The sequence below is a fragment of the Acomys minous genome, assembly GCF_964271855.1.
Source record: "Acomys minous genome assembly, chromosome: 6".
Lineage (NCBI taxonomy): Eukaryota > Metazoa > Chordata > Mammalia > Rodentia > Muridae > Acomys > Acomys minous.
The window spans coordinates 126,046,306-126,066,998 of NC_140487.1; the positions used below are offsets into that span (position 1 = coordinate 126,046,306).

Sequence of the window (20,693 nt, forward strand, 5' to 3'; positions counted from 1 at the left end):
GAGGGGTCAGGAGACAACCCAACTATACAGACACACTCAGGCAGAGATGCCAGCTCCAGGACCACAGCTGCATCTATGAGCAGCCTCTGTGCCTGCCGCCTCCCTGTCTTACTGTCACCTCTGGCCTCATCTCAGTGCCTCACTTCAGGCCAAGATTGTGCTGTGGGGTGTCGGAAAAGTCCTTCAACACTGTGGTCAGCCTCGATGGCCGTGAAGGCTTCCTTCTGCCTGCCAGGGCTAGCCTGGGAAAGGTGAGATCTTGGAGGGCTGTCCCTGAGGTGGAGGTTTCTGACCTGGGGGTTTTTCATGGGGTGGATGCGTTACAAGTCAGGCCTCCCAGGCTGAGGAGACGATGGAGATGCTGAGAGCATCACAGGGCTGTGACATGACTTGTCTCTGAGCTCAGTCCTCCAGAACCATCGACAGCATCACTTGGGTTGGGGAGGGCCCTGGGAGGTAAGTGTAGTGACTCAGGGAACCTGGGCTTTTTTAAATCTGTGAAAACAGCCTGGGTCTGGCCCATGTGTGCTTGGCCTAAGGGGCATGGTGTGTGCTGTGTTTTGTAGTGGGCTGCGTCTTGCACCAGTGAAATTCACAGCGTGCATAAAGAGCTTCCTAGAGAATGGAGCCTCGAAAGGGGAAGCCTAGATAGAGGGGACACCCCTGCTGCACAGAACAGGGGTCTGGGGAGGTCTAGCACAGGCCTGACGTCTGTCCAGGAGTAGGGGTCTCTGTCTCCTAGGGGACCACCTCACTTACGTCTGGTTCTCACCCCATTCCAGTTCCAAAGAGCGTTGCTGGGTCAGGAGCTTGGTGACCCCAGCTCAGTCTACCAACAGGAAGGATTCTGTTTTGGCCTCAATTTCTCCTTCCTTAAAAAGAAGAGGCTGACCTATAGGCACCGTGGCGGTGATGAGTCTGGAGAGAACCTCAGGTCGCTGGTTATGGAAGTCCTGGGCTTCAGCTTTAACACTGAGTCTGGGGACAGGTGCTGGGAGGAGGGTCCCCTGGCTTAGGGCTCCCCTATCTCCCACTGCTCTACATGGCGTACCTTGGGGCCTGGCCAAGCCTGGGCACCCATACGATCCAGTAGGTGGCTGGGACACCCCAGAAGCTCTCCAGTTACCATGGTTATCAGCTGCCGCAGGGTAGGGTGAAACCCTGTTTTTACAGCATCCTCCCAGCAGCACCCACTGGGCTCTGCCAGCACCTTCTGGTGCGGGCGAGGCAGGCAGGGAGGGCCAGCTGGGCTTGTGGACCCTGTGTGTGGGTGTCTGGAGACAGGATGTTAGGGCCTGTGACCTTCCCTGAGGACGCTGTGGGCTCAGAGGCGGGGTGACCTTGGTCATCTCTCATCTCTCACACTAATCAAGTGAGCCATCTTGGCCACAGGAGGCTGGATGTATTTTTGAAGATGTTTGGGATCCAAGGTCTTTGCTTACTCGGAAGGAAACCCCCTTCCTCCAGGATGCTCAATACTTTACACTGTCTCCTCTGGTCTCCATGCCACCTCCTGGCCATGCTCAACCTCTTTCCTCATCCCATGGCAGAGACTGTGCCACCATGACCTCGGAACAGCAGACAATTCCATAGTGACCCCCCCCCGTGCGTTTCCTTAGTCTTCCATCCCCCACCATCAGGGTCCCTGAGGGTCACTCACACTCTATGGGGCCCATAAAAAGGAACATTCTCAGTGAGAGGGCTCACTGTAGAGCAGAAGTGGGAGAAGCCAGCATGACCTGTACGCCACCACAGCTCCCAGGGTCAGCATCAGGCCAGCAAGGGCTACTTTCCTTCTTCACTTGAAACAGCCCTTTCTGGGTAAATCCACTGTTTTTTGTTTGTTTGTTTCTTTCTTTCTGGAAAGCGTCTGTGCAGGGCGCACCGTAACAATCACACACAACTATTACATGGCAAGGCAGTGTCCGTGTCCCATGTGCCAACCCATTTGCTCTACGTGTGGTCACCCCAAACTGTCAGGGTGAGGAGAAGGCGTGGCAGCATCCCCTAATCCCCCAGGTGTTGTGACGACATCCCCTGAGCAGCCCTGCTCAGCCTCTCGGCTGGCAGAATGTAAACAAACAGGCTCAGGGTTTTTTTTTCTCTCCTGTGAGGAGCCAAATGCACCTGTGTCCCCCCTGGGACCTGCTGGGACCCTGCTCTAGGCTCTGCATCCTCCGCAGAAGAGAGGGACAAGATGGCCCCGAGACTCCTGTCCGTGATACCTGAACACCTCTTGGCCTGGGTGACTAAAAATACCCTCTACTCTTTGCCAGGGAAAGGCAATATCCCCTGGGTGGTGAGAGGAGCCAGCTGAGCAGAGGCAAGAGGGGAGGGGAACAGAGAAGGGAGGGCACAGACGACGACGGCCAGCCAGGTGCAGCTGGGAACAGCAGGGACCCAGTCACAGCCTGTTCCTTCACACAGCTCTGCCTAAACACTGCACTAACAGCACCCCGTGCGACCCCCGCCCCCAGCAGGAGGCCTGGGAAGCCATCAATGGCCTCTTGCTAAGCTCCACCATTGGGGTGGGCACTTTGAGAGTCAAAGCCGATGGATGAAAGCGAGTGGGTCGTTTTAGTAGACCGTGGACTTGCGCATTACGGAGAATTAAAACCTCGACAGATGGCGCCCTTCTGCCTAAGCCTCCAGCCATCAGAAAATGTTGCCCCTGAGGGCCACAGTTCGGGGGAAAAGTAGACTTAAGGAAGTTCGCCCATAGTAATTAGGAAATGTTTCTCAAAGTGTGGGATTGGAACCCCTACCTCTAGGTTTATATAAGCTGTAACGATGGGATCCCCCACCCCGTCCAGCTCCACGGGGGCCCCCAGACTCTGCAGATCCAACGGGTGAACCCACAACTGGGCTCTACTAGGATGTCACGTGGCCTATGCTCATCTGCTCTGTGGTTGTGCAAGGCAGGGCCAGTGGAGGCTTGAGGGGTGTATCACAATCCCACAGAGCCAGGGGGCCCCCAAGTAAGTTAGGAAACATGGAAATCAACTACAACAGGCCAGACACGAGGCAGTGCCACAGGTGGGCGCTGGGCCGGAATGTTCCTTTCCTGTGTGCAGCCTGTCACTTCCTGAGCCTAGCTTTTCCTCACCTGCTCTCTCTCCTTTCCTTATCAGACACTAAAGCCCTCTAAGCAGTGGTGTCCAGTGGGTCAGTCAGAGAATCCTGGGATCCGGACCCTGATTGCACACACACCAGCTCAGATGCTTTAGGATAGCTTATCTTAACTCCCAGGGCGGATCCTGTATCAATCTGATGATGCACAAGAGGCAAGGGCTTTCAGTGAGGAGCCTGGAGCCTGGAGCCTGGCTTGGTGGTGGTGGCAGTGGTGGTGGGGGCAGCCTAAAGTGGGACATGGCAGGGGAGGCTGTTATAACCTTTCTGGCCACTTCTGTGTCCAGGACTGTATATACCTCTGTCAACTCAGTCTGGTCCGTCTGAAACACACCTGCCTCCCTCCCAGGCCTTTCCCTCCCTTCCCTAGACTATGAAATACAGAATTCATTCCCTGGGCGCACCCCGCCCCTCTCAGAATTAATTGCCAGGGGGCCTGGCCGGGCTGGGGTGGCTGACAGTCGATCCCAGGCCCCGGCTCTCAGATGAACCTCAGTGCTAACTTTCCCAGTGCTCCTGGGCACAAACTGCAAGGCCATGGGCCAGTCTAGCCCACCTACCGCCTGGAAGGGCCTCTCTCGCCTGCTTCTTTTGGCCTCCGCAAGTCCACGCGGACCCAGAAAGAAGAGTCTGGGGGCTCCTGGGTGCCCTTCTGTTCTTCCTGTCACTGTCTATCTCCAAGGGAGCAACGGCCTCGATGCCTCGTCGCCATTTTCACCTGTGTTCATGCACCTGCCTTAGACTATTCTAGGCTCCAGCCATGGTCCAGCTGCCCCAAGTGGGCCCGCCCCCATGACCTCACCCTGTCGAGGCCCTCCTAGACAGTCTCTTCCTAGGTCTGCTCCTCACAACCCTGCCTGTCCTCAGGGTCTGCATCAGCGGCCTGGCCCATCTCTCCTCCGCACCAGCAGGCTCTTCTCCATCACTGAACCTCCTTCCTGACTCTTAGCCTCGGAGACAGAGCTCCTGACAGCCCTTCCGGGGTCTGTTGGTAAGGTCTTCAAACCTGATGCTGTTTACAGGTTTAAGATGATGCTTTAAACTTTTCACTTTTCCTGCCCGGCAGCCTCACGGCAATCTCCTTGACCACATACTCTAGTTGCTTCTGGCCCCCCTACAATGAGAAGGAGAGGGAAGGGACCCCTCCGGAAAGCCCCCGGTGCCACCAGTCGGGCTCCTATGCGTCCTTCCTGGTCTCTGTGCCCTGGGCTGTGTTTGAAACCGTGTGGGCATTGAGGGCTGAGTTCTTGATGAGGGACTGAGAAGCTTCTGATGGGACAACACATGTCTAGAGCCCCCGAGGGCTGCAGGGCTCAGGTGGGCAGACAGATGTGGGAAGGCCTGCCGGCCCTCCATCTATCTGCGAGGCAAGGGAGACGGAGAGCCAGGCACCTGTGCTCCCCTCCTGCCTCTACCTAGGAGAGCCCCCTGTGCTGCGCTCTCTCAGGCTCTGTCTCCTCTGCTCTTGGGACCTAAGTTGGGGTCTCGAAAGTGCTATGCTTGCAGCTCAGGCCTGGTGCTGACACCTACTGAGCCTGCTTTGTGCCTGAGGGGTTGCTCTACCACACCAGATGAAGGGAGACGGGTGTACTAAAGTGCAAAGAGATCCAGAGGCTGGAAAGCCAAGTCTCAACCAAGGTGAAGCACCAAGGCTGCACCCAGAGGGGCCCTGAGGGTAGGACCACAATAACCATGGGGCCAGGAAGTGGCTCTCCCTGGGGAGATCCAAGAGAGGGTTGTTGGGGCCTTTAGACCTCACATTCTTATCACATTCATGATTTCTGAGTCACAGTGACCAAAGCACCTGACAAAACCAACTTATTGAAGGACAGACTTATTTCGGCTTACAGAGTCTCTCCGTCTATCACGGCGGGGAAGGCACGGCGAGCTTGTGGTGGATGCATCTTACACAGTGCTTCCAAGGACCCACCCCTAGTAGCCCGTTTCTGCCCACCAGTCCCTATCTATAAAAGGTCCCAGCTGGGGAACCAGTGTTGATAACAGAAGCCCGTGGGAGACACTTCCACGCAAACTTTATGTTGATGGTTTTGGGGGGTGGGGCTGTTGGAAGGGAGTCAGGGTTAAATGACTGTATTGGGGCAGGACCCCGTGATGGGGCTGGTGGCGGCAGCTTTATGAAGTGGAAGAGAGGCCTGAGCAACACACCCTTGCTTGCCTTGGGCGCAACGCCCTGTGTCGATGCTTAAGAAGCAGCCTTCTCACCAAACGAGGCGTCAGGCTCTCGGACTCTGTGGCCTCCAGGACTCTGAGCCGATTAAACTTGCACTATCGTTTCTTTTCTCTTAATTTCTCCTCACAGAAAGAATGGGGATAATTTTATTGGAGTTTGAGGGACAAAACAAGAGCGGGGGCGAACTGGCGAGCTCAGAAGATGCCAGGAGGAGAAAGACAGAGGAGGGTAGCAAAGGTAGAGATGGAGCGAGCAGGCGGCTCGTCAATAGAAATATGGAAGCAGCTGCCTCGGGGTACAAGAGGTGCGTAAGGGGAGAGAGGGAGGGAGGGTACGCCCTGGGCATCAGGTCAAGTGGGCTTAGAGTTCAGCCATGTTTGGAGAACGAAGATACAAGGTGGGGAGAGAACCAAACTTTTGGAGTCAGAATCGGGAAAGTGGGCATGTTTGTCAGCGAATCTGCAGGCAACTGCCAACTTCTGTTCTCTGTAAGTTACCTAGCCGGAGGTATGTTGTTATAGTAACTGAAAACAGACCAGCATGTGTGCACCCAGCCACTGGGTTGGGTGATGGATCCTAACTGCTCAGGGGAGACCACAGAGGGAAGAGCCATCCTAGCTAGCCTGGGCAGGAGTGACGGTGGGAAGTGAGGGGCGTGGCCTCCATCCTTTCTTCATGTTCTCCCTTCCCCCAATCCCACGTCTCTGGAACTAGCCAACTTGCAGGTCTCCCTGCGTGCTGGAAAGAGCGAAGATGGGCGACATTTACGGAGGAAGTTCAAGAGAGGCATGCTTTCAAGACAGCAGCGCCCCCACAGGGCTACCCCCAGGTCTCTGCCAGGCTAACTGCACATCCTTTGGCAGAGCAGGGGGAGGTCTGTGGAGACCCTCTTCAGCAAGGGGATGAGTTTAGAGACTGCACCAAGACACCCTGGTTCAGGTGTGTGTTCTGAGGAGGGCCTGCCTTTTTGTCTCCTTGGCACTGGACGAGCCAAAAGGAGCTCATCCGAGTGACACCAAGGACCTAACTATTGGTAGACCCGAGGTAAAGAAAGATAAGCCAGACCCAGTGCAGGTACCCCATCTCTTGGGGCTTTGGGTCTCCTGGATGTCTGAGGAGATTCCTCCCACAGAGGTGAGGTTGTCTGGCATTTGCTGGACCTTGGCAGGATGATGGGGTGGGTATTTGCCACCCAGTTGTGACAGAAGAGGGCTCTTCACTAGCTGGGAAGGGTTCGTCTCCTTGCCACTCTATAACTCAGTTTCCCTTGTAGGCTAGTAAGCCTACCCCACAGAGTTATTCCCAAGACCCCCGAGGTGAAGGTCAGCCGTACAGATCATCCACTGGGGACTCTCTTCTCCCCATCACTGCACCCGGAGCCCTGGCTTCCTGCCTCCCCTTCTAAATACACGGTCACGAACCAACCGTGCCTCTGTGCTGGGAGTTTTCCAGGTCAGGCTGAAAGGAGTCCCAGAGAATATGCTGTGGCCATTACACCTCACCAGTGGCACACAGTACACCTGTGTGACTGGGGTACAGGTTTCCTCCACCTTGGAGAGCCACAATGTCAATAAGTAAGTGTCAAGCATGTGGTCTGCCCCACTCCATCACTGCCTCAGTTGACCTTGAAAATAAAAATGAATCTCTGTCCCCTGGGGCAGGAGATGGCTGACAGTTGGGTGGTCCAGACTCTTGTAATGTTAGCCTTTATCCCTACACGGTGAGAGAGACTTCCTGCTGCTAGGAGAGAGATGGACGGAGGCATGGCATCTTTGGTCTGGACACTTCTAGCCAACCTTTCTAGAATGCTGCCCGTAGCAGCTGCAGTTCTATCTCCTCACCCCACTTGAGGAAAACACACTGGCTCTGCGGCCTTTGGTGACACAAAAATTAATGAGAATTTAAGCAAGGCTCAAACACGCGTTTCTCCCGGCCAGTGTCCTCAGAAAGTGAAGCACGCTCCCCAGGTTATAAGACCAGTAGAGGCTTTCCTTCCAGTTTGCCCAGTTGCCACGCAGCCTACCCACAAACGAGGCATAGACCCCTCCCTCCCGGCCCTTCTGAGAAACTGCCATATCAACATGTCGTTTCCTCCCAATCATTTGAGGTAAACGAAAAGCGAAAAAAGACAAAGATGGCAGCCCAAGAGCAGGGTGCTTTCTGAGCTGGCCAGCCACAAAAGACTTGGCCCTTTGGCTCCTTAGCACTCATGGCCCCAGTGCCACAGCTCTCTTTCTCCTGCTGGTGGCTGGTTTTATAGCCTTCAGCCAGGCTCCACATCCATGCTCACAAGATTTTGGACTCTTGAAACGTATGAAAAGGGCTTCAAGTTTTTCCATGACACTCCTCTCTCTGCCCACTGTCTGGCTCACTCCCGGGATCCTGTTTGGTACCCACAAAGCATTTATTGACTGGTGTAGCAAAGAGGCAAAAAAATCTGTTTTTTGGGGGGCTCTCCCTCAGGCTGCTCTTCAGACAAGGTCTTGCCCCATTCCATTACTCTAAGCACCACCAAGGCTGCAAGGGGCTTGGGCAGCTTCTCTCAGGGAGGCTGGAGGCTGCACCTGACTGACAGGACTTCAGGAGTCTAGTACACTTTGAGGACCCCACGCTGAGAAAGCACAAGACCAAGACCCCGGTGGTACGCGGTGGCCTGGACCCTACGGTAGGACGCAGGTGGATTGGTGGGACTCTTCACACACACAGGTCCCCCACACTGCAGCACTGGGGCTTGGGTGCAGCCTGGAGCAGAGTGGAAGCTTGTTCCTGGCACCAAAGGGAGTTGGGGGCTGGTGTTTCTGAGGGGGAGGAGAAATCGCAAAGAAAGAAGAAACACTGAGGCGACAGATAATGGGACAGCTGCGGACTGAACTTGATGTTCTTGCTCTTCCGCGGAGATGTATTAATTTCCATAAATGCTAACAGTCCATCTCTCCAAGAGCTATTACTTATGTCATCTCCCCTTGGATATGGTTCAACATGGGGCAGACGAATGGACCGGAAGAAGAGGCAACCCTCCCTCCCACCCCCACTGGTGGGTCCCTGGCTCCAGCCCTCTGTGGCCCTCATACCTTCAGAGTCCAGACCACCTGCCTTTAAGACACTTGCCTTCCACACCAGTAAGCAAAGAAAGTTACCAACTCCAAAAAAAAATGCTGAATCACAAAGTGAGACTGAGCACCAAGTGGGGGATGGGTGAGAAGGGAGATGGTGGCCCCGGGAGGCAGGCAGCAAAGGGTGCTGGAAGGCTTCCCACTTGGGAGCACCCCAGGGTGCTCCATGCATGCTGTAGGAGACCCCCCCCCCCCCCGCCCCAGGACAAATGCTAGGAGGAGCAAGCAGGGTACCGCAGATGGGAGGGAGGGCAGGCAGGTGGGCAGGTACACCTTGCTGCAGATTACTGCAGCAGGCAGCAGTGCAGCATTTGAGCTCCGCATTCTGCAGCAGCGGCGGCAGCAGCAGCAGCAGTAGCAGCTGGTAGGGAGGTGGGTAAGTGCTTAAGTGCCACGGCCTGGGGACAGCGGGAGAAGCTGATGGGTAGAGGTCTAGAGACAGGGGCAGGGGGAATAAGGTGTAGAGGCAACGAGTGTCAAGGTTCTGGGGGAGCACTACAAAAGAGAGAGAGAGCGGTGGTGCGATAGTCGTGATGGGGATCTACCGGGCCGGGAGCAGAATGGGTGGGGAGCTCGGGGTCAAAGCCAGAGGGACGCCGGCAGGCAGCAAGGACGAAGGATGTCTTGAGGAGCAGCGAGGAGAGAAACAGAGAAGGCAGCTACGAGGAGGGCGCAGAGGCCAGGAGAGAGGCCGGGAAGCGGGGAAGCAAGGGCGAGGCGAGGATGCGCGGCTGGATGGGGTCGAGCCGGGGATGGAAGTTTGGGGTAGGGGACCAGGATGCCGGCCGAAAGGTGGGGCAGTATGACAGGGAAGCATAGCGGGTGGGGTGGGGGCAGGGAGACAGTGGAGAAGGAGGTGAGGAGGCTGGAGAGGAGGTGAGAACGGCGACGGGGGAAGGGATGCGGGAGCCGGGGAAGAGGAGATGGAGGGGGACCGCGGTGGCCGCAAGAGCGCGGCCTCGCAGGTGCCCGCCGGGGTCTCCCCGCTGCACTCACCTGGGGGGGGCCTCCAGCTCCGGATCCCACGCCCCGCTCCGGATCTTCCTTCCCGCCCTGCCCTTGCGACTTCAGCACCCCCGAATCCCGCTCGCTCAGGCAGGGTCCGCCCGCAGCATCCTTTACCTCGTGGGACGCCAGAGGCCACGCCCCTAGCAGCCTATCATTGGCCACGAGTCACGCCAGTCACAGCCTCATGCCGACGCGCCGATTGGCTGGCGCGCGGGGTCAGACTCCTCGGACCCGGGTTCTCATTGGACGCGCGGTCTTGACGGAGGAAAGTGACGCGAGGCGGGCTCCGTGCGGGGTGAGCCGTGTCCCGCAGGCCGGGGGTTCCTCGCGTGGGTGGCCGCGGATTGGGCTACCCCGTCGGCCGGCTAGAGGGACCCACGAGACCTCGGTCTCTGCTGGGCACTGGCCGCCCGATCGCTGGATCCACGGTGCGGGACGTCTTCGGGAGCGTGGAGCCGGTGCCCGTCTCCTAGGTAACGCGCCAGCGGTGGACTGAACCAAGAGAAGGGGAAGCCAGCGTGAGGTCGAGGAGCGGGTGGCCCCGGAGCCTTGAAGAGGCCTCAGGGTCCCGGGTGGGGCTGTGCATATTTGATTGTTACGGACGAGCTGGTGTTTGCAAGGTACAGCCCGGAGCACAGGGCCGTGCCTGGCTCGCGTAGGTTGCATCGCTTACCCCTCGCATGGCCATTGGTGCATCCCGGTTGCCAGCTGAAGTTAGTCCTTCGGTTAGTCCTCCGCCTTCTCACCCGGTACCCACCACAGTCCGGGGCTGAAATGGGTGCGGTGCGCTCGCCAGAGCCTTGGACATATCCACGGCGTGGTGTGCGCGTCTTTTTCTCGGTCTTAGTCCGTGCAGCCCGCTCAGATTCCTGCGGCCCTCGATGCAGTGTGAGGCCCCTGGCCCTGTCCAAGTCTAGCCTTCTCTGGGCAGGGTCGAGTGCTGTCCCAGTTTCCTAGTGTGTCTAGTCCTGCCTTGGTGTGGGGCAGGGGGCGGGGAGGGGGTAAGGGGGACATGCTCTCGCAGCTCACGTGACAGTTTGTGCTTAAGTTCGGCCTTGAGGGTTTACGGAACGGTCAAGCTCTGTCAGTTCCAACCCTGGACTCATTGCAGCTCAGCCATGCAGTTTCCACGCGCCATAATTCTACATTGTGCCCCAAACTGCCCCAGCATTATCTCGTATAGTTTGTACCCAGGAATCTGAGAAGATTATTCACTTTGGTGAAGACCGTGTCTTTAGTCCCATAGCAGAGGATGAATAAGGGCAAGCCAGGCATCTCGTACACTTACCTACCGGTCAGCTCTCCACCCCCCACCTCCCCCCCAGTGAGGGTAAATTTCAAATCTTTATTTCTGAGGAGGAGGCTTCCCTGAGCCTGGCACCACTATCTGTGGAATTTCAGCCTCTCCGGTCCCCCCCCCCCCCCCCCAGAAATGAGTCTTGGTCATGATCCTTTCTGTGTGCTACATTCCCCCCTCCCTCCCGCCTCGCCCCCCCCATTACAGTTTAGTATTATTGTTGGAGATGACATTTTGCCTCGGAATACACCAGGTGTTGGTGAACATTTATAGACTAGACCTGCAGAAACGAAGAGCCTAGGAAGCCTAAGACTCCATCCAGAGTGCTCCTCTTGTGGGTTGGAAGCAGACAGGGTGGGCAAGGAGGATCTCTGAGGAGACAGAAACAGGCTCGCCTCCCTGGGCATCCCCACCAGGGCTCTCCCTGCCCCCTTCTGGACAGCTTGTGCCCCCCTGGCTTCTCCTGGCGCGATGATAAACTCCCCTGTCTAAGCCCCAGTCTCCGCAGTGTAAGGTGGGTTGTGATGACACTGCCTTCCGGTTGCTGGACCGGTGCATCTGGACTGTCCTGCCCACCCTGCTCAGGCTTCAGTAGGCGCCGGCTTGTTTTCTTCCTGTCCTCTGGATGGAGCCCGTAGCACCCCTTTCCTGGGTTTAAAGCATGGGATCTGCCTAGTTTTCTTTCTCGCTTTTATTCTGTTTATTCCTCCCAGGCCCTGTGGTCCTTCCTTCAGGACCTTTCTGTTACGGGCGTTTGTTGGGTATGGGCCTGGCTCTGGCAACCCCAATGTATAATCACTGCCACCTGAAGGGACTGTATGTAGCCAGTCCAAGTGTGGCAAGCATGGCTCCGGCAGGCGGTGCTCTTCTTCCTGCTCCCTCTGCCTGCTAAAATCCATTAGATGACACTCCTAACCCTGGCCCCCAAAGTCCAGTCCCTTATTTGTCCACTTCCCCCTCCTGAGGCTGACCACCAAGGCCCAGCTATCAAAGTACTGAAGTCCAGTAATCAAAAGCCCCCTTTGGCTCACCTAATTAACACGCCTAATCAAAATTAATCACCTCATCCTAACACGGGGTTTCTCTCTGTACCTTTATAAACTGCCATTAGCCTATGGGCCATGTCTGCCTCCTCTCTATCCCGGGGTAAGTCTTTGTTGTCCACCCAGCTCCCCCAAATCTGTCTGGGGAAAAACACCCCATTCTCCTCTGCCTCTTCCCTTCCACTTCTCTCTCATCCTCAGTCTCCTGTCTTTGTCTCTTATCCATGCCCTTTGTCCCTCTAGGGCAAATAAATCTCCTTTGTGCTGAGAACTTGGTCTTGGGGCGCTGAGCTGACACCCATCCCTTACAGCACCCGCCCGCCCTCAGGACACTGGGGAAAGAGACAAAAAGTTGTGGAAAGCAGAGAAAGACATTTACTCGGTGTGGCCACCCTGGGAAGAGTAGCATGCGAAAGGGACCATCCCAGGAGATGTAACATGAAGTTTAGGCAGGAACAGGTCAGGAGGCGTGCCTAACTAAGCTGGCCTGGCTAGGGCGTGGCCCTGTCCATGGCTGACCCATCCTTGTTCTGCTCCGGTCTCCTGCAGTGCGGCCTGACAAGTCAGAACTGTGTGAAGTCTCCTCTTCCCAGGGAGCAAGTTCCTCCTCTGTCTGTCACCAAGGCTTTGCCTTTCCCTTCCCCCAGAAGGGGGATTCCAGAGGAAATTTTACTTCTTCAGGGTTACAAAGTGTCTCTTTAGGCTATCTTCTCTGCCAGGTGGTTATATTTCTCTCAGTTTCTGACAGATTCTCATCAAGGACTACTGCTGACTCAGGGAGCTCAGGGCCTTCCGGGACTGCATTGACCGCTCTGGATGATGTCTCTATAGAGGATTGTGAGGAAGGGGGCAGGGCCAAGTCCCCAGTGTGAACCTGACAGGCTGGAGAGTCAGCAAGGAACAGGCAGACCCTGGGAGGGTAGGCTGGTGCTTGAGTGTTTCTCAGGGCTCCGTGGGGTGAGGACACTGGCCTGAGAAGGTCCTGGGCAGTGTGGGAGCTTGTGTCAGGAGGGTCCTCCTCTCCAGGAATGCTCTCGGTGTTCTCTGATACCCATCCTCAGCAAGTCCATGCCTGTGTGAACAGGAGAGCATCTCTCCAGGAAAAAGAGCAGCCAGGCTCCCCTCCACTGCAGCACCATTTGGCTGAATGTCTTTCTTCAGGTTTCCTGTGGAATATGTCTGCCAAGGCCATGGGAGGGACAGTCCCCTTCTGTCAGGAGCTGGCCAGGGAACAGTCATCACCAGACAGGCCGCAAGTGCTGTGACCAGCAGAGACACAGGGGCCCCTGAAAGCCTGGGGCTGGACCCACAGCCGATAGGAGCTCCTCCCTTCCCGTAGGAGGCAGCTCTGGAGTGAGTGTGTGCCATGTCTGTTGTCACCAGATGTCATCAGTGGTCAGGACCAATGGACACCGATTCTTTCCCGGTTCTGACTGTCAGCCATCCAAAGTCTGTATTACTGGCCTGAGGTCAAGGCGTGGGCCGAGCAGGCGCTCCGAGGGCCCCAGGTGAAGGTGCTGTGGCTAGCTTGTGTTGGCTTTTCTTTCCTCTAGAGACCGTGGCCTTTGCTGCGGTCCTCTGCTTTTCTTCCTAAGCCTTCTTACCTATCTCTCCCTGTGACCCGTGTGGACCCCAGGCTCTGGACAGTTCAGCACAGCCTCCTCGCTCCTCTGCGCAATCCTGTGTGATGTGAAAAGTCACGTGTTCCCAGGCTCCCCGGATTGGGATGAGTGTATTGGAGACTGTTACTCAGCTGGCCAGGGAATCCTCAGGGAGGGGCAGGGTGGTCTCCGTGGGCCTGCTTCTGCGCCAGGATTTTCGTGTGGTAGCCATGCGTGTCTCCTGGGATTTCGGGCTAGTCCTGGGCAGCGTCGGGCCATGCAGGAGTGCCAGCCCGGTCTCCCAGGGGAGACTCTGCCTATGGTGCTGTGTGGGGAACCACCTGGTTCCCTCTGAACAACCACTGCAGGCCTCTGGCTGGGTTGAGGGTGGCTCTCCTCACGCATGGAATAGGTCCTCTTACAAAGAACCAGGCCATCGCGGAAGCCTGCCACCTCCACACAGAGACCGGCGCCTTGGACCACTGAGAGGTGCCTGGTTTGTAGGGTAGGGCAAACCCAGGAACCTGAGGTGGGGCGGGTTGTCCTTTCCTTCCCTCTGCACTCCGTGAGCATGGAGGGGTGACCCCTTAGAATAGCCTTTCACTTTTTACCTTTTGGAGAAGTTCATGAGGATCCTGACAGACTTTAGTGGATGTGATTTCTGTCTATAGTCCCTGTATGCGAAGTCAGAGCCCAGAAGCATCAAAACACTAGTTAATTTTAAAATGGCAGCAATAAACCTGATTACATGGTAATACAAAAACAAAACAAAACAACAACAAAAAAACAATACCAAAACAAAAAACAAAAAACTCCCCAAAACCCCAAAACAAAGCAAAAAACAAAACAAAACAAAACAAAAAACTACTCCTTTGAAATTGCTTTGTGCTTATGCCAGTGTTTTCACTGGCTTAGCAGAGGACAGTTTGTTCTGTGTGCGTGCTTCATCTGCTGTCTTGCTTGGTTGAAGTCTTCATAGGAAATCCAGCCCTGCTGGCTAAGAGGAGGCGCCAGTGGTGGCTGCTCTCGGATGTCACCCTCCCCTCACTAGCAGTAGTTGCATTTGTTTTGAGACAAGGTCTCTTTATGAAGCTCTGATTAGCCTGGACTGGCTGTGTAGACCAGGCAGGCCTTGAACTTGCCCTAATCCTCCTGTTGTCTCTCAGCTGCTGGTATCACATGTGTGTGCTGCCGTGCCTGGCTGGCATGGTGCTGCGGAGGATGAAACACGGGGCATGTGCACGCTAGGCAAGCACTGTATGGGCAGCTTCTCACGGGTTGTTTTATGGTGGAGTCCCGGTCCATGAACTGACTTTTGAGACACCAGCTTTGCCTCATGATCTTTTGTTCTGATGGGGATTTGGACTGTTATGGTCACTGGTTTTGGTTACCTGCAATGGTCTGGTACTCTGAGTTTCTCAGCTCTTTCATGTCTTTACACACATAAGCACATATGCTCCGAGGACGGCATCCATCTTGCTTACAGGGAAGGTCCCAAAGCGTGACACTGTCAGATTGGACGTGGAGGATACAGATGTTTCCAACTCAAATCTTTGTTGGAAAACTCCCTAGTTTGGGATGTGTTGGGAAGCGCCCAGACAACACTGCAGGGAGGAAGTTGGTACTTAGGTGGTCGAGAGATGGAAGAGGAAGAGAAGCCAAACGGTTTGTGTCCTATGAAGAGAGATGAGACTGGAGACTGAAGGCGGCTGCTGTTCTTGCTCCTTGGGAAATGGAGAATTGCACTACCCACCAGCAGAGCCAGTCACAAAAGCAAGTGCCAGTGGGCCTGTGCCGCCTTCCAGGCCTGCGCCATCTTCCTTTGAGAAAGCTGACCCCTGTGTGAGCAGCTGTGACTCCCAGAGCTGCATCCTAGCCCAGGAAGAAGAGCAGACCTGCAGAGTGGAGACCCACGGCTGGCTGGTCGTGTCCTGCTGTGCTTACTCCTCATCATCAGCTGATCTGCTGATCTCTCTGGCGGTTCAACCATGAGACTGGACGACAGTGCTGAATTACAGTTTTTCTGTGTTTAACTTTGGCCTGGGATTTATGTCCTTTGTAATCTTTGGGTTGGACAAATATTTAACCATCCTAGCTTTCAAAAGAAGATGTCATTGCTGACTCAGCATGTGGGGGTGGAGAAGAAAAGCAGACCAGTTTGTGCAGTGTGAAGAGAGACAGAACTATGCCAGGCACAGTGGTGCACACCTTTAATCCCAGTACTCAGGAGGCAGAGGCAGGAGGATTCTTGTGAGTTTGAGGTCAGCATGGTCTACAAGCAGAGTTCCAGGACAACCAGGGCAGGTCCCTGTCTCCAAAAACAAAACAAAATGAGGCAGAACTGGAGACGTGAGGGTGATGAGGAGGAATGGCCTGATGTGATGCTGCCACCTGAGGCCATGGTGAAGTCCTAGCCCGTGCTGCTGCTGAGGGCCATGCCTAGGACCATGATTCTGGAGAAGCAGGGATCTGTGTTGATATCTGTGGCCCATGTTATCACCAAAGGCCATGTAGATGTCCCGGAGCAGAGCAGAACTGGCCCAACCTTCACCTGGGCATTGCAGGAGAGCTGGCCCTGCCCCTCACTGGGTGCAGCACTCGGGAGAGCACCCCTCCCTCCTCCTACGCCCTCCCTCAGTGCTGGGGGGGGGGCTCCCCGCCACTTCCTAGGCTGCTGAGTAGGTAGAGCCGGTCCAGCCCCTTGCCTGGGGAATGTGGGAGGGCCGGAGCACGTGAAGGGGCAGGTCCTGCAGAACCAAAGCTTCAGGATCTCCATAGCACAGCCACAGCAGGATATCTGAGAGGAGTCCCAGTGAGGATCCAGTATTGAAAGTGTAGCAGAAGCCAGAGGCCTCAGACCAGACCAGCATCCCATTGCAACGGACAGTTTGCAAGTGAATCTGTTTGGACAAAAGTGTGTACTACTGTGTGACACATCGCAGCTTCTCTGGGGAAGTGTTTTTTGTTTTGTTTAGTGTCAGCGGTTGCAAGGGCAGAGGGCAGATACGGAGTGACGGGGAGATGAGTCGGATTGGGGTGTATGATGTGAAATTCATAAAGAAGCAACTGAAAAAACCCAACTCCTGGGTTGCACTCATTTTCTTCAAAGCGACTGCCTCACAGGCATTGTGTCATTGAAGTAGTGTTAATGGAAATGCAGGCTGGGTGGGCGGCAGCCGTAGCAGGCTTTACCTTGGGATGCCCAGAGGCCTGTGGCTTGCAGCGGGCGTGGTAGTGCCTTACGCTGCGTTTTCATCACAGTCTTATTGCGTGTACCCAGCAGTCCAGATGTAGTGAAATTAATGGCGTCCCCGGCGTCTGCCAGGGACCTTTTCTGCTACTGTTCCCAGTGTGTAGTGACAAACTCGACAGGCCCGCAGAGCTCTGCCCGCTGTGCCCTGCGTCCCACCAGCGCAGATGGACATGTCAGGGACAGGCCACTCTTAGCCGCCGCAGCTCCTTCCCTTGTCCCACTTTGCCATTCTGTCACCTAGAAACAGCCTCTTAATCACCATCTGTCAGTGGAAGAGGCACCTTGGGATGGTGGCAGACAGGGTCAGTGCTGCCTGCTGGGCAGGGTCACAGGAAGTTGGTGATGCGGACTCTGGCCCAGCCCTTCAGGGTGACTGGCCTCAGGGCTCCAGCAGTAACACTCGGCTCCTCGGCTCTGGCCCCTGCTTGTTCTGCCCATTGTCTCTGTGTGCCTCAAGGTAGCTGCTCCCAACTCGCCTTTGGCAACGTCTGTCCCCAAGCCCACGTTTCCTTCTGTGCAGACCGGCAGAGGCCAGGGGTTGGCACCCCACTGTCTCCTTAATATTAGCTCACGTTTGTTCCCTGACTGTTTTAGGGGTCAGGCCTCGCCTGCCACTCACCTCTGGCACCCTTCTCGGGCTGTGAATCATCCTCTGAGCCCAGGGCGATCATGTCCGACTGGCACATTTCCTCGGCAGCATTGGTTTAGGTCCGCAATGCAGCGGACACACTGGGTTTGCAGGACTGGGTTGCCAAGTATGGGTTTCTGGGGGTGTCAGGTGAGCACCGCGCTCATTGGTGTTGGCTTCATTTCACTACAGATGGTGCAAGGAGTCCCGGAGGCCCACGTGAGGTCAGATGGGCAGCATGGATGAGTGGCACAGGGCCTTCACCCGAAACACACTCGTTCCTCCCCATCCACAGAGAGCACGCCAGCTTGGGAAAGAGTCCACAGCGTTCCAGTGTGTCCTGAAGTGGCTTGATGGGCCACTAATTAAGCAGGTAATGAGATTTCCGTTGACTGTCAAAGGCTGTTGTCTGAGATGAGGTTTCTAATTTACACTGATGTTCACTCATCTACTCAAGTCTCATCCCTGTACCTGGTACCTCAGGCTTGGCAGCACGCACATGACAGACAATGTGGGATTTGGCCACTTGGTCAGCACCTGGGGCCTTGGGTCAGCGTTCCTGCTCGCATGGCCACAATGTAGAATCACAGGTAGTCTGACTTCTGGGTTGGCGTAGGCGGATGCCTTGTGTGGGCCTGTGTGGCCCTCCTTCTGTCTGCGCCTGCGAGAGCACTGCGCTGGGTGTCTCGGCAGCTTGGCCCATGGACTGTGGAAGCCCCTCCCCTTGGATGTCTCCTGTCACTCGAACCGTAAGGCTTCTGCCTCCATCTCTGCCTCCATCTGTGCCCCTTTGCAGGGAGCCTTTGTGAGCCGGTGTGAGTGTGCAGCCACTCAGAGGGCGCTCATGGATGTGGTCTATGTCCTTTGGAAGTCCCTTGGCCTGCAGGGCTGTCCAAGAAGGAGCCAACCCTGCCACCGAAGGGGCGGTGTTCCTTAGAGATTTTACTTGGCAAACCTGTTGTCTGCTGCTGCTGTTGTAAGGTTCACACACGTTCAGTTCCCAGCTGTCAGCAGTGCGCAGTTACAAGCCCTCTGATGGCGTACCTGCCGGGGTTTGCTACAGGCTTAGCTACCAGGGTGGTTGCTGTGTCACGGTTGTACCTCTTAGCATCCTATTCACGCAGATCACTCATGCTCAGCCCTGTGAGGGGGCTCCAGGATCACCCTCATTTTCACGAAGCTGAGCAGAAGCCCAGGAGGGAAGCCAGCTGCTCCCTGGACCTACCCTGGACCTGGCCTGGCTCCGGCTGTCCTATATGGGAGCTCACAAGGCATCGGCAGGCTTCTCTCTCATAGAAAGTTCACGGACGAAAGGTCTCTTCCCCACCCCAACCCCACCCCTTTTTCTGGTTTGAGAAAAGTAATGTACAGAGTTTGAAATTTGCAAGGGCTGGGAGTGGCAATGCACGCCTTTTATCCCAGCACTCAGGAGGCAGAGGCAGGAGGATCGCTGTGAGTTTGAGGCCAGCCTGATCTACAGATTGAGTCTAGGACAGCCAAGGCTACACAGAGAAACCCTGTCTGGGGAAAAAAAAAAGAAAAGAAAAGAAAAGAAATTTGCAAGGAACACAAAGACAGATGCCACCAGAATCATCTGCCTTTTGTATGACCCTTCATAAATGCCAAAAAAAAAATACAATAAATATACCTGTATGTATTTTATTATTTATTTATTATTATTAAGGACTTATTTACTTATCTATTTTTATGTATGTGTGTTTATATGAGTTTTTCTGCATCATTTGTGTGCAGTGCCTGTGGAGGCAAGCATAGGGGTCAGATCTCCTGGGACTGGAGTTATGGGCAGTTGGGAGCTGCCTGGTGTGGGTGCTGGGCCTCTAAGAGCAGTAAATGTTCTTCACCACTGAGCCGTCTCTCTGGCTTCTGTTGTTGTTGTTGGGACAGGGTCTCAGTGATAATGTGTAGCCCAGAATGGCTTCAAAACACCCGGTCTCCTGCCTCGGGTTCCTGAGATTGAGACACAGGTGCATGCCACCACACCTGGCTCAGTTTCCTCTTTTAAACGTAAATGCGCCCCCACCACCATATTTGTTCTGTACTTTGCTTAAAAAAATGATTTTTAGAAACAGCATATGTAGGCTTTGAACTTTTTCAAACCTACTTTATTTGTGGTTCTTTAATGCTTATGCCTCCCTTCCAATCTGCCTACCCTAGATAGGAGAGAAGACAGGTTAATGGGAACAGGAGAAGTAGACCTTTTAAGACTCAATTCTTTGGAGCGATTCTACTCTTTGTAGTCAGGATTTCAGCAGGCCCATTAAACAGAAAACTAGCAATTCAGTAACAGTGACTGCAACCACGCAGCTGGACCCTCGAAGCGTTCTCTGGAGCTGTTCTCTCTAGGGGTGTCTCAAAGCAGAGCGATGCATAGCCAAACAGTAAGAAGCCATGCCAAAACCAAATAGCCAAATAGCCAAGAAGGCCCATCCTCTTGTACATTCGAGCGTTGATCCCCCATGTGGAGTGTCTGGGAAATTCACAGCCAGTGTGTTTCCCGACTGCTGCGGTGTCGAGCTGCAAACCCACCACAATAAACATAGAAAGTCCTCAAATTGATGGAAATTAGCGCACTGCCAAATAACCTCCGTGTCAAAGAAGAATTCACAGGGAAATCAGAAAATAACTCAGACTGAGTAATGACGGACAGGAATGTGTGTGTGGGCAGTCGCTGATAGTGTCCGTCAGGGACCGTGATGACCTTGCACAACTGTCTTACAGAAGGGTGTGCGACCAGTGTTTCCTCCTCAGGAATCTCAAGGAGGAGTGGGGGATGTCCGAGGGCAACAGAGGCCCGGTGGGACCCCAAGCTTGGTGTGCAACGCTGGGGCGGAGTCCTGCACAGCCCCAGGGAGGGACAGGGCAGGGTCGAGGAGGAGTGATCGGTGGTTGTGGTCAGGGGAGGCCTGCAACGAGTGGCAGGACAGATGTGGGGAGGGTGGATGCAAGAGCTAACAGGGCGGGAGCGGTGAGGGAGGCAGCCGCCACAGGACTCAGTGCTGCCCCACCCCACCAACAGCGTGGCCAACACAAAGTATTCCCGTTAGACCTGCCTGGGCCCAGCGTCCTGCAGGTGACTGCTTCACACAGGAAACGCCCAGCTATCTGGGAGTCATTTGTAGCTGCGTCTGGGGACGCTGCATCTGCTAAGGCAGCCGGTCTCTCTCCTTCCTGCTCCATCACAGGCGGCGTCCTGCCTATGGCCACCTCCATCAGCACAGATCCTGACTTGTCCCCTTCCAGCCAGCTGGTGACTTGCCCCGTGGCTCTTCCTGCCTGGATGGAAGCAGTGGCCTCTGTCCACCCATTCCCAGTTCGTGTCCCTTCCCTGACCCCCTTCTGTGACAGTTCTTCAAATCCTGATCAGATCACTGGGCATAGGTGCTTGCTTTCCCTGGCTGCTCATTCTGTT

At 55.2% G+C, this 20,693-nt stretch overlaps 2 protein-coding genes across 7 annotated transcripts in view; one reads left to right on the forward strand and one right to left on the reverse strand.

Moving 5' to 3' along the window:
• KCNAB2 (potassium voltage-gated channel subfamily A regulatory beta subunit 2) overlaps window positions 1-9,567 on the reverse strand; it is an 85,419-nt gene extending 75,852 nt beyond the window's left edge. For all 4 annotated transcript variants that reach the window (XM_084786901.1, XM_084786899.1, XM_084786900.1 and 1 more), the window contains exon 1: window positions 9,430-9,567. The gene's annotated coding sequence lies outside the window, so the exon portion shown is untranslated. The remainder of the gene's footprint in view (window positions 1-9,429) is intronic.
• Window positions 9,568-9,667: 100 nt separating this feature from the next.
• The window catches only part of NPHP4 (nephrocystin 4), an 89,138-nt gene continuing 78,112 nt past the window's right edge, over window positions 9,668-20,693 (forward strand). For 2 of the 3 annotated variants that reach the window (XM_084786858.1, XM_084786859.1), the window contains exons 1-2: window positions 9,668-9,914; window positions 17,456-17,636. In XM_084786858.1, coding sequence (XP_084642984.1) covers window positions 17,493-17,636 — 144 coding nt within the window. In that variant the 5' untranslated portion in view covers window positions 9,668-9,914; window positions 17,456-17,492. The remainder of the gene's footprint in view (window positions 9,915-17,455; window positions 17,637-20,693) is intronic. The other variant, XM_084786860.1, reaches the window with a different exon arrangement.